Raw genomic sequence first — 13,457 nt, forward strand, 5'->3', positions numbered from 1 at the left:
CCATTGCACCCCCAGTAAAACAACTAGAGAGATCCATTCAGCTGAAATCAGTCCGGTCATTTAGCTTTTTAGATCACCACAAGACCTTGCTGATAAAAACAAAACCTACAGGCATTCCAGTTCATCTCCTTTGTATGACCAACCCTGGGCCCCCTGTTCCCTAAGATCTCTGGCCTTAGAAATTGATTGACAGGCTTCAATTATACCTACACACAAAGGAATTCTACAGCTATGGGCCCATTCCTTTCTTTTTTGTTTGTTCATCACATAAAATCTCTCTCTCTCTCTCTCTCTCTCTCTCTCTCACACACACACACACACACACACACACACACACACACACCATTGCTCAGAAACAGCTCCCTGGTTGCTAGCAGAAGCATTTCCCTATTCATCCAGAAAGTTTTAAGATAGCTTCAGCAAGTTATTGTCATAAATCTACAAACTGGGTTGATTGAGAGTAATTACTTTAATAACGGGTGTCATAAGAGGAAAAAGTAAACAGGGGAAGCAGTGAGCCATCCGTGAAGTGTGTGTGATTGAAAGGAAAAAGAAAAGCAACTCAGTGCTCAGACAGTGACTATTCTAAGATTGACAGATTTGAGGACTGGCAAATACTTTTGGAGTGCTACTGAATGTAAACCGGGAGTGTTTATCTGCTCAGAAAGCCTGCCTTACTCCAAATATTTAAACACAGCTCTAGAATTCAGAAGTGTGCTTTGAAATGACTTGTCATAAGAAGTTGAGCCATAAAATAAGAAAAGCTCATATCACCCAACACAGTCAATTGTGTTAAGTTTTAAGAGGTGTGGACTTCAACTCCCAGAATTCTTCGTGGCCGGCTGGGAAATTCTGAGATTTTAAAGTCTACACCTCTTAAAGTTGACCAGGTTGAGAATACACACTGATCCAACAGATACAAGGCAACTGAAGAGGAAGGAATATAGTTTGAGAAGACTTGACTTAGGCAGAATGAGTAAATCAATCATTCAAATACCCTAAGCAAGTATCTATTGCCAATCACCCACAGTCACTGGGTGAGACAGGCAGGGTAAAAATTTAATAAACAAACAAATAGATAAATAAATAAAATTAGGGTTATACCCTGCAATGGCCATCAGGGGTCATACTACATTTCTTCTGGGGAAAGGGCCAATCCACAGCCTGACATATGTCTCTCTTTGACGCTTAGCATCCAAATCTAGGCAGATTAATTTCCCCTTTTATGCAAGAGGATGAAAGCAACTCAGCACAAACACAGTGATAAATAGGGCAGCTGGGGTCTAACTCACCGCCCAACTGAAGCAACCGAACGAAACAGCCTCAGGTGGGGAATTTCCAAAAAAGTCATGGGAGATTTATTGCCCACTCACTCGGTCGGTGTAGGCCAAGAGGAATCTGGGCACTGGGCTTAAGGCAGATTTAAAGTGAGCAAAGGAGCCAATTTGGGGCAATTTAGTCAAGAGCCCAAAAGACATTCATTTCCTTTTGAGCTACTTGCTTTTGAGGTTCCTGGGAGGTTCCTGTGAAATTAGTCACCAAATTCAAAACCATAAATTTAGAGCCTTGTAAAAGGAACTTTACAACTAAAGAATCCATGCATTAAAAAAAAAAAACAGGCATGGGCATTATAGTTGAAAACCATTAAATAATGGCAGAACACAATCACTTCAAAGGCAGAACTCAACCAAAAACTAACCCAACTGGGGATAACTTTGCCAACTTTCACATGAAAAAGGAAATCTGGCAAAACATAACACGGGCAGAAAAATAATTATTCCTGAGATTGGATGGAGCCAATAATCTGAAGAAACTGGTGTGACTTTTTTTTTTTCATTCTAGACTCATCTCATTTACATTCAGAAATTTAGGCATAAACCCATTTACGAATGGAACAGATACATGTGTGAAAGTTGCTATAATAATAAGCAAAGCCTTTTGCATAACAAAGTCTGGATATCTAATAACTAACAGAATAATACTTGTGATTTTTCTGAATTCAAATTCTCCCCAAATGATAAAATAATAAGCAGGCTTTTAGTGTAGGAATCCCCCCATTTGGTAATACAAAATGTTATTTGGATATTATACCGTTGGTCAGCATTCTTGCCTACATTCTTGCTTTCTTCTACAGGACAACATGGACCACCAGTGGTCCCTATCCATCAATCGCTCAATCCTAAACTCAATGATTTTCTCAAACATGAATTCAATTATATAGTTTAGCAAACATCTATTGAACCTCTGAGGGCCCTTCATGAATATTCTTTTTTTTTTCCACCTCCACATATAAAGGGAAATTTAAAAAAATAACCTAGCAATGAAACACTGAAAACAACTTCTACCTCTAAATGCATACCTTTTAATCAGCTTTGACTTTCCAATAATAAATAATCTTGAGTTTGGGGAAAATCAGTTTGATGAGAATTATCATTCTCATCTACAGTATTTACTGATAGTGATATTCACAGGTACCACCAGCAATCTTTACTGTCAAATCATCACGAGCTTCAGACACAAAATCCAGTTGGCTTTCCTTCTTGCTATTTTTTAAAAAGTAATATTTTAAGCTATGTATATTTGTTCTGCTTACTTTAATCTGTGCATGAGTGTGCATATGAATGTTGCCATGATTAATAAAAACATAACGATGATCAACCTTTTGTATAAAAAAAACCAAATGTCTTACCTGCAGTGTTTGTGAGATCCTGTTAGAGTTTCAATGACAAAGCATTCGCCTTCGTGAAGACAGTATGCAAGATCCTTATCCTTGCATGGCTTAAAGTGCTCAGATTGTTCAATGGAATATGTTGTGGTATCTAGAGAAGAAGGAAAAAACAGAATGAAAGAAAAACACATTTTAATACAATGGATATTATTCCCACTGGCCATCAACTTTTACTTTTAAAAGACTCAGCTAGGAGGGTTGGGTTGAAATTGAAATTCATCAGCATTCATCTAGATTTCAGAATAATTACTGTATTTGGAGATGCCAACCAGTTACAAATCCATCTGGTAGTGATACTATCTATCTCATTTTTTTTTCTAGCTTGCCAAGAAGTAGGTTGAGGTCTACTTTGTTGAATGCCTTGCTGAAGTCTAAGTATATTATGTCCATAGTATTTCACTGGTCTACCAATTTAGTCACCATGTTGAAGAATGAAATAATATGGGATTGGCATGAGATGCATTGCTATTTTTATTTATTTATTTATTTAGACAATCACTTACAAGATAACAGGTATAAGTAAGTATAAACATAGTTATGAATCCATGAAATGGATACGTATAACAAAAATAAAAAGAAACAATAGGACAGGGGTGGTAGGCACGTTGGTACGCTTATGCACACCCCCTACAGACCTCTTAGGAAAGGGGTGAGGTCAATAGTAGACAGTCTAAGGTTAATGTTTGTGGGGTTTGGGGATATATTAAGGATATACCCTCAGGTCTATGGAAAGAAATAGGAGATTCTAATTTTCCTTGATCGCAGTTCCTAGTACAGATTCCATAATGTTTCTTGAAGCATCGTAGAACATAGAACAATAGAGTTGGAAGGGACAAGGAAGGTCTTCTAGTCCTTGCTTAGGCAAGAGACCCAGACAAATGGCTATCCAGGCTCTTCTTAAGAACCTCCACTGATAGAGCACCCATAGCTTTTTGAGGCAAGCCATTCCACCAGTGAATTGTTCTCATTGATTATTGTTCTCATTATGTAGTTAAGAAACAGAGAGATGGTTAGGTCAACATCAGTCACTGGCTCTGAAAGCATGGTGGGGAAGTGGAACAGGAAAAGCTGGCATCTACTAAAGTTGGAGCACTCAGCTGGTATTGTCTACTCTCTGAAGTTTGAATCTTCCTGAAGTTTCACATTGAATAAGATGTCTGGCTCTTTCACATTTAATGCATGAGCTATTACACTCATCATCTCCTCATTTTCATCTCTATCAATCAGAATGTGAATTTTCCAGGTAGAATCATGAAATATAAGACAACTTGAGAGGGTTTCCTATTATTGGAAGGAATCTTATTGGATGTCAGCTGCATAATAATTAACTCTGGGTTGATTTCTAAGGCAGCAGAGATGTCATCTTTTGAAACTCAGTAGGTATTGATGCCAAATCCTAGAGACATGCTTAAAATGAGTCATTAAGATTCTAACTGATTCCATCTCATCTTCACCTATTAATTTTATATTTACAGTTTCCATCTGGCTGACAACTGTCATGGATTTCATTATTTCCTGGTTGGAGAGACCCTTCTTTTCTCTGCTAAGCATTCCTGAATCATGACTTCTTCTATATTCCCAAAATCGGAAGCAATTATTTCCATTAAAACATTAATATGCTGGGTTTCTCCTTGCTTCCATTCCCACCAACAAAAATGAATTAGGTTTGAAGATATTGGGATAATATATAAATATTACTGGATGATAGGTAGGTAGGTAGGTAGGTAGATAGGTAGGTAGGTAGGTAGATAGATAGATAGATAGATAGATAGATAGATAGATAGATAGATAGATACAACATGCTTTCATAATTGGAATAGGATGGAAAGGAAAAAAAAACCTCTCTGAAAATTATTTACTTTGAACTTTCTTATTCTAAGTTTTGCAGCCTCAGAACAGTTTCATTGTGTATGTCTCAGTGAGAGCTGGCCTGATCATCATTCTCTATTAAATCAATATTATTCTTCAGGTTGAAATAGCCTTTAATTATCCTTTATCCAAACACCACGGTGCCAAATGTTGATACATTGCATTCTAATTTTAAAGCAGATCTTTTATACCACTGCATAGATAAAATACAGTACAATGATGGTCCCATTTAATTCGATTACATTTCCTCCAACAGCTTTTTTTGATAGATACTCTACTCATCGAAGAGAATATTGCAGTTCAGGGTTGAAATGTGCTTTCTGAGCTTGATGTTTTTCCTGTAGACATTTTATTATTAAACTCGGCAACATCATCAGTGCACTGAGGATGTTACCTAGTTTGGTAATGAAACGTCTGCAAGAAAAACGCCAAGCTCAGAGAGCCCCAAAGACCCCACAGATATTCTATGATATTTCTGGAGAAAAGGAGATGATGGAAACTCAGCTCCTGGCTATAAGAGATTGCTCCAAACATTGGAAGCTCCACTATTGGCAACTTTCTCTAGAATTCCTTCAAATATAATGCAGTGCATTCTGTTCTAGAGACAATCAACCAGACATCCACTGGAGATGAGCGAAAGATTAAGCATTAAAGTTCAATAAAAGTTATTTATTAAGAAAGTGAAATTGCCAGCACCTTATTTTAAAACTATGCTTTATAAAGTGGAAAAAGGCAGAGGAACAAATGAACCTGAAATGTATTGGGACTTTCTCTCTTTATCCTTTTATGAGTTCTTAGAATCAGCTTTTCACTATTACTGCAGATGAATGTGGTTTCTTGTGGAGATGGATGGATGGATATAATTTCTTTTCTCCGTTAAATGTGCTCAGAGCAGATTTGAGCTAATCCACTAAATAAAACTAGGAACAAAAAGTAAGATGACTGGGTAGTTCATGAGTAATGCTCATCCTCAGATTTCCTTCAGTTCCCCAACCTTTGTGGCCTCTTCCAAGGGCTGTATAAAATTGATAGGCAAGCTCATCAGCCTTAGCTTGAAATCTCTCTCGGTGTGTCAGTATTTAATTCTGAGCATTATAGTGTGTGTTGTTGTTCCTATAGCACTTGCTAGGAAGAATCAATAAAGTGAATATAATAATGTAAGTCCTTGACTTATGACAACAAGCGAGTCCAAAAATTTCCATTGCTAAGCAAAATGTCAGGTTTAGAAGCCATTTTTCAATCGGAAGCTTTGAGGCTGCCACATTCAGTGCCTGGGAATTTGGGGGGGGGGATTTCATAGTGAGGTGGAAGACTAGATATAAAAACATTCTTTCTCAGAGAGTCAAGGACATGTTGCTCTGCACCTGGAGGGGAGTGACTGGAGGAAGGTCTCCAGTTGGGAAGAAGATTTGGTTGTGCCGTGTGATGGACTGGTGGGTGCAGGGGATAGGTCTTTGATTTCTCTTTTGGGAAGGGAAAAACTGGAACTTTCAGATTCAGAGTTTCCCAGATGTGCCAGTATGACAACTCTCATAAATTGGAACATTGAGGGATTGTTTGTCTCAAAATTTATTGGTTTGGGGTTGGTTAGTTGGAACCAGGGGTGGGATTCTACCAGTTTTCACCTATTTGCTAGAACTGGTTGTTAACATTCTAAGCAGTTCGGAGAACCGGTTGTTAGAAGAAATTACTGACCTAATCCTGTAAGGAAGGCAGGAAGGAAACATTCTGGTGTTGCTTACAGAAACTGCCTCTCCGTTAATCCTTATTACATTCTTGGCAGGACTAGACTTCCCGTCTCAGAAACTTCTCTGGAGTTTTTTTTCCCCCCTTTGCTGGTGCTTTGCTTGCGTGGAGTGACCATTCAAAGTTACAATGGCACTGAAAAAAGTGACATGACCATTTTTCACACTTACGATGGATGCAACATCCCCACAGTCATGAGAGGCCAGGTGAGGAGATGCGCGCATCAATGTGAGTGATATTGAGTTGGCCACACCCAGCCAATAACATGACCACTAAGTCACGTCCACCCAGTCACATGACCACCAAACCATGCCCACCAACTAAGCCATGCCCACAGAACCGGTTGTTAAAAAATGTAAATGCCACCCTGGTTGGAACGCTGACACGAGGCAGTTGTTAATCAAATCATTTTGTGACAACTGCAGCTGCTAAGCTAGTAACACAGTTGTTAGCATAGCTTCCCCTTTGACTTTGCTTGTCAGAAGGTCACCAAAGGGGATCCCCTGACCCAAGGACACTGCAACAGTCACAAGTACATGCCAGTTGCCAAGCATCTGAATTTTGATCACGTGATCACAGGGGATGCTGCAATGGTTGGAAAGGTGAAAAACGGTCATAAGTCACTTTTTTTTCAGTTCTGTTGTAACTTAGGTCACTCTAGCTTCTTTATGTTTTTAATTTATATAGGGTTTTTTTTTAAATCTTTTATTATTGTTAGCCGCCCAGAGTCACCTTGAGGTAAGATGGGAGGGCTATAAATGTTGCAAATAATGGAATAAACAACAAACTCCTTGAGTTTAAGCCAATTCCACTTGTGTGGTTGCCATCCTGTTTTGGATATTCCACTTTTTTTAATGAATATCACACTTTTATCACTAGTTTCTCATGGGTTCTTTTAACTAGGCCCAGTTTAGTGGGTTCCAAGCACAAAAGAACCAACTACACCACAGGTCCCTAGACACAGACAGACAGACAGACACATAGAAATCTTTGCAGCTTCTACTCCCTACTCCTACTCACTACTCCACTTTTCCCCACTGCTATTCCAATATCCTATACCATTCCAGACAAATGGCTTTCCAGTCTCTTCTCTAAAACCTCCAGTGATGAAGCACTCACAACTTCTGTAGGGAAGTCATTCCACTTATTAATTATCCTCAATGTCAGGAAATTTCTGCTTGGCCTTCAGGTGTTTTGGAAAATAGGTCAACTTTCCCCTTTTTTTATGGGGCGGGGGGCAACCCTTTAGATATTGGAAGACTCCTATCATGTCACCCTTAGTCTCCCGTTTCTCTCTAGTGCCTAAACAACAAGACCAAACTGGCTCTAACTGATATCAATAGGAATCCAGGCTACAATTGTCACCCTCACATTCCTTTTTCTTCTACTTGAGGTTCAAACATGATTCACACCACCGTACTAACATTTTAAATATTAAATCACAACACAAGAACTGATCCCTGAGACTAAATGACTGACGTATCTCCATTATTCATCCCATAAATATTAATCTTGGTTCTCAGTCTTCCCCTTCAATATGCAACAAACATTAAAGGAGAAAATTGTGCTAACACAAACAGAGGGTATGTAATGCCACAAGGGGAAAAAAAAGCACAGGTCTGAAAATATAGCTAGGTAATAACACTTCCCATGTTTTAGATGTGTGGCATTTACCACTGGAGACACAAACATATCAGCTTATCGCTGAATACAAATGATCACATTTTTAGCAACAGAAAAATGCGAACAATTTCCTCTTGTATTTATTTATCCATCTCTATGCAAATTACTTAATGAAGTTCAAAATGGCCCAAATCCATAGAAGAGGAACTGAAGAAGCATCACATTCGAATCAAAAAGACACATTGATCACCCCAATACAACTTTACCTGTACTGCAGTTCTTAAATTAGTAATACATTTGTAAAACAAATCTGGCTTCCCCCATTGACTTTGCTGGTCAGAAGGTGGCAAAAGCATCTGAATTGTGACCACAAGGATGCTGCATAAGAGTGAAAAAGTCACACTAGTGACTTATAAGTCTTCCCCGCCTTCCCATGCCGTTGTAACTTTGAACAGTCCTTAAACCAATGGTTGTAAATTAAAGTCTTACCATAACCTCTTTTTGGCCACTTGGGTTGATTAAATCAACTCACTTTTAGGACAAAGAAATAATAACTTTAATTAAGCGATTGAAATATAAATTCCTAGTATATGTATATCATTGTCACCTTGGTCAATTCTTAAGAACTTTAATTTCTTCGTAACCCCCCCTCCCCCCAGAAATACAAGAAGAAACTCAACTGAAATATAACTTTGTCTAGTTTCATCTACAGTCTGGAAAATTGCACCAATCTTAGTAATAGTGGTTGGCTTATTCATATAGAGTTCATGTGGGGTTTGGATGTTGCCTTGCACATAAGTTGTACTTCATACCTGTGAAATGTGTGAAAAATACACATTCAGGGCTACAAGCACCCTTCTCTATTTTTATTTCTCTTTTTTTCCATGCTGTATCATGACTGACGAAGGACAAAATCGGGAATATTGAAGGAAATACATTTTTACCATGTTCTTGAAAATATTTAAATATTTCCTTCTTTCACAACATATAGGCAGAAGGCATTGCAAATGTGAACTCCTTTTGCATGATTCTTTCAGAAAAGCACATTTGGCAATTTCCATTTTTGTTTTCTACCTATTTTTGGTTAAAATGATGGATTCACTTCCAAAACATTTTTTTTTTATCATTGATATTGTTAGCTGTTGCTTTAGCAATACGGATTGGTTTTAAATATTATTAAAGATACTTTGAAAGCTGTCTTGGGACATCTTTATTTTGACAGGTTGTATACAGGTGAAACTCGAAAAATTAGAATATCATGCAAAAGTCCATTTATTTCAGTAATGCAACTTAAAAAGTGAATCTAATATATGAGATAGACTCATTACATGCAAAGCAAGATAGTTCAAGCTGTGACTTGTCAAAATTGTGATGATTATAGCTTACAGCTCATGAAAATCCCAAATCCACAATCTCAGAAAATTAGAATATTACATACAATCAATAAAACAAGGATTGTACATAGAACAATATTGGACCTCTGAAAAGTATAAGCATGCATATGTACTCAGTACTTGGTTTGGGCCCCTTTTGCAGCAATTACTGCCTCGATGTGGCATGACATGGAAGCTATCAGCCTGTGGCACTGCTGAGGTGTTATAGAAGACAAGGATGTTTCAATAGTGGCCTTCAGCTCTTCTGCATTGTTCGGTCTCACGTCTCTCATCTTTTTCTTGGCAATGCCCCATAGATTCTCTATGGGGTTGAGGTCAGGCAAGTTTGCTAGCCAATCAAGCACATTAATCCCATGGTCATTGAACCAGGTTTTGGTGCTTTTGGCAGTGTGGGCAGGTGCCAAGTCCTACTGGAAAATGAAGGCAGCATCCCCATAAAGCTCATCTGTGGAAGGAAGCATGAAGTGCTCCAAAATCTCCTGGTAAATGACTGCATTGACCGTGGACTTAATGAAGCACAGTGGACCAACATCAGCAGATGACATGGCTCTCCAAATCAACACAGACTGTGGAAACTTCACACTGGACTTCAAGCATCTTGCAGTGTGTGCCTCTCCATTCTTCCTCCAGATTCTGGGTCCTTGGTTTCCAACTGAGATGCAAAAGTTGCTGTCGTCAGAAAAGAGGACTTTGGACCACTGAACAACAGACCAGTTCTGTTTTTCTTTAGCTCAGGTAAGATGCTTCTGACGTTTATTGCTCAGGAGCGGCTTGACAAGAGGAATACAACATTGGAAGCCCATGTCCAGGATCCGTGTGTGTGTGGTGGCTCTTGATGCACCTTGTGAAGATCCCCAACACTTTTGAATGGCCTTTTCCTGACAATCCTCTCCAGGCTGCGGTCATCCCTTCTCCTTGTGCACCTTTTTTTCCCATACTTTCCCCTTCCACATAACTTTCTATTAATGTGCTTTGATACAGTGCTTTGGGAACATCCAACTTCTTTTGCAATTACCTTTTGAGGCTTTTCCTCCTTATGGAGGGTGTCAGTGATGGTTTTCTGCACAACTGTCAGATCAGCAGTCTTTCCCATGATTGTGATTCCTACTGAACCAGACTGAGAGACCATTTAAAGGCTCTGGAACCCTTTGCAGGTGTTATGGCTTAATTAGCTGATAAGAGTGGGAAACTTTAAGCCTAGAACATTGAACCTTTTCCCAATATTCTAATTTTCTGAGATTGTGGATTTGGGGTTTTCATGAGCTGTAAGCCATAATCATCTCAATTATGACACATCACTGCTTGAACTATCTTGCTTTGCTTATAATGAGTCTATCTCATATATTAGTTTCCCCTTTTAAATTGCATTACTGAAATAAATGAACTTTTGCACGCTATTCTAATTTTACGAGTTTCATCTGTATAAGGCTTTCAGTAAATGAAGGAACATATTCTGGGAAAAATCATTTTCTTATAGCATTGTTCCTATTGATATTCTGCATTTTCTCATAGATGCTCTTACCTCCCATCATTTTAAGCCATTATTCTGTATAATTTCATCTCAAATATATCTTTCCATGATTTCCAAATCGTCAACATAAAAGTGAGACATACCTAAATCTTCCTAAGTATCTTTCTTTCTTACTTATTTCTTTAGCCAATATAGAGAGAGAAAGCCATCCATCTCACAAGGAATTCTGGGTGGTGTACAACAGAGCTAAAACAGTGAATAAATACATTTATTATTTATTATCAGTTTATATTAATCCATTAGTATAAAAACCTTCCTATAGCTAGATGTCTTTGAAGGCTGTCAGCACACCTGTCTGTTAGGATGGAAGAAGCATCTTGGATGAGAAGCAAAACATTTTCAAACAACATTTCCTAGTTGCCTTTTGGAAAAAGCACCTTTGGGACTTCCTAGAGCTGCAAAGTTTACTTAATTTTGTTTTACCTCTTAAGGAAAATAGCAGGCTGGCTTTGCAATCAGGGATAACCTAAGGATCACTATTGCTCCCCAATCCAACTGGAATGGAAGGGATGCTTTGTTTCTTCTTAATTAGTTGGCCAAGTGCACTGAGAATGAATTTAGTTGCCTGTCTCTTCTCTCTTCCCAAAGTTTTGCAGACCTGCCACTTTAAAATTCATGGCTAAGAGATTCAAAACATGGGGAATATACCCTGAAGCTCTGGCTTTCAAAAAAAGAAGGAAGTAAATATTTTATAACCCATGAGCATTAACATTGAGTAGTGAGACTGGATGGCTGCCATGTTTCTTTATCAATATTAATGTCCTTGATATTTTACTATGAAAGCAACCCTCAGAGTTACCTTGGTTTAATTATTCTTCTTACGGACACGTTCCCTCCCACTTCCATTCAATACATCACCAGCTATCTTCTCAGCCATGAGCTGTGCCCATAGCTCCCTTCACTGTGCATTATGTTTAAACCTAGTTGACTTGGGCTTAAGGTCCCAGAAACATGTTTGCTGGACTCTGTGATACCAAGAGGTACTACCTGGTGTAGGAAAAGAGAAACAGCAATGGAATCGATTCTAGTGAGAATGGATAACACTTACCTATGAAATATTGTAAGAAGGTATTAAGTCATGAAGCTCAAATATGAGGCAAAAGGAGAAGGGGACAGCAGAGGAGGGGATGGTTAAATACAAAAGACCTGAATTTGGACAAATTACAGGAGGTGGGGGAGGACAGGGGTTTCTGGCATGCTGTGGTCCATGGAGTTGCAAAAAGTTGGGCATGACCCAGTGACTGAACAACAACATTAAGTCAAGAGCAATATAGACTATGCTGTTGTCACTATGACTTCTCCCTAGAGTTTTGATATTTTTCTAAAGCTAAAAGAAATATAAAACCTGAATAATCAATTTTGTCTCGTCAACCAACAGCATATCCCACTGGGATCATCGTCACTGAAACAGTGAAGTTCACAAAATGCAACACAACACATCAGGCACCTAAGGCAATTGTACTTTTTTATGTCCTAGTACAGGGGTCTCCAACAAAACTGGCCGGGGAATTCTGGGAATTGAAGTCTTCCAGGCTTAAACTTGCCAAGTTGGAGACTCCTGTCCTAGAGCCTCTATTTCTACAACATCTGCTCAAAGTTAAAATACTAGAAAAGGACATTAGCAGATAAGAACATGAACCAATATGAATTGGCCTTCATTGTTTTTCTTACCTAATGCTTATCAATAACACTTCTTTATCAATATCTCTTGGAAAACAGCTGTTTCCTCCCTACCAACTGCTTCAGATAACTTCTGAAGAATATCTTGCAGCTGAAGATACTTTCTGAATGACCCCCCCCCCAAAAAAAAAAAAAAAAAAAATGCTTGCTTTGCAGGGGAAAAAAATATGGGAGAAAAGGGCTGTACCAGTTTAAATCTATAAAAAATATATAACTTGCTTACACCCTTAAATGTAATAAAAATATATATCTTTCACCCTTTCCCTCCCCCAAGTTAGAAGCAATGAAAAACTGTAGGAACTCTGAAGGAAAAGAAATCACAGAGATAAACAATTAAGATGTAGAAGTTAAATCCATTGTCAGCTTCTCTCCTAAATGGCAACTTAGTTTAGATGGGGCGACATGCAGGAAATACATATTTCAGCAAGTTTTCAAAGACTGCAAAACAACCCACCATAAACGGGCCTGGTAGATTCCTATTGCAGTATCCATAATTCTGCATTTATATCCAGAGGGCATGAAAGATACCAGACCAAATTTTATATTGTTCTTGCTGTTTTGATCTTCCCCATGATGCAAGTATAGTCAAAAGGACTGAAGGGAGTATGAGGAGATTTAGAGCATCCCTAAGTCTAAAAATAATTACAGCTACTCCTCAACTTACAGCTTCATTTAGTAATTGTTCAAGATTACAACAGGACTGGGAAAAGAGGCTTGGCAACTGGTTCGTATTTATGACGGTTGCAATGTCGCCTTTTCTGACCTTCATTGACCAACCATGTGACTAAATTAAAATAATGCAGGAATTCGCTTAACAACAGCGGCAAGAAAGGTCGTAAAATGGGGTGAAGTTCATTTAATAACTGTCTTGCTTTGCAGTGCAGAT

General features: G+C 38.4%; 1 protein-coding gene across 2 annotated transcripts in view; it reads right to left on the reverse strand.

The window, feature by feature from the left end:
• The window catches only part of NRG3 (neuregulin 3), a 408,983-nt gene that overhangs the window by 220,373 nt on the left and 175,153 nt on the right, over positions 1-13,457 (reverse strand). For both annotated transcript variants that reach the window (XM_087932151.1, XM_087932150.1), the window contains exon 2: positions 2,690-2,819. In XM_087932151.1, coding sequence (XP_087788277.1) covers positions 2,690-2,819 — 130 coding nt within the window. The remainder of the gene's footprint in view (positions 1-2,689; positions 2,820-13,457) is intronic.

Source organism: Pseudonaja textilis, chromosome 4, assembly GCF_049901715.1.
Source record: "Pseudonaja textilis isolate UNSWEBS1 chromosome 4, rPseTex1.2, whole genome shotgun sequence".
Lineage (NCBI taxonomy): Eukaryota > Metazoa > Chordata > Lepidosauria > Squamata > Elapidae > Pseudonaja > Pseudonaja textilis.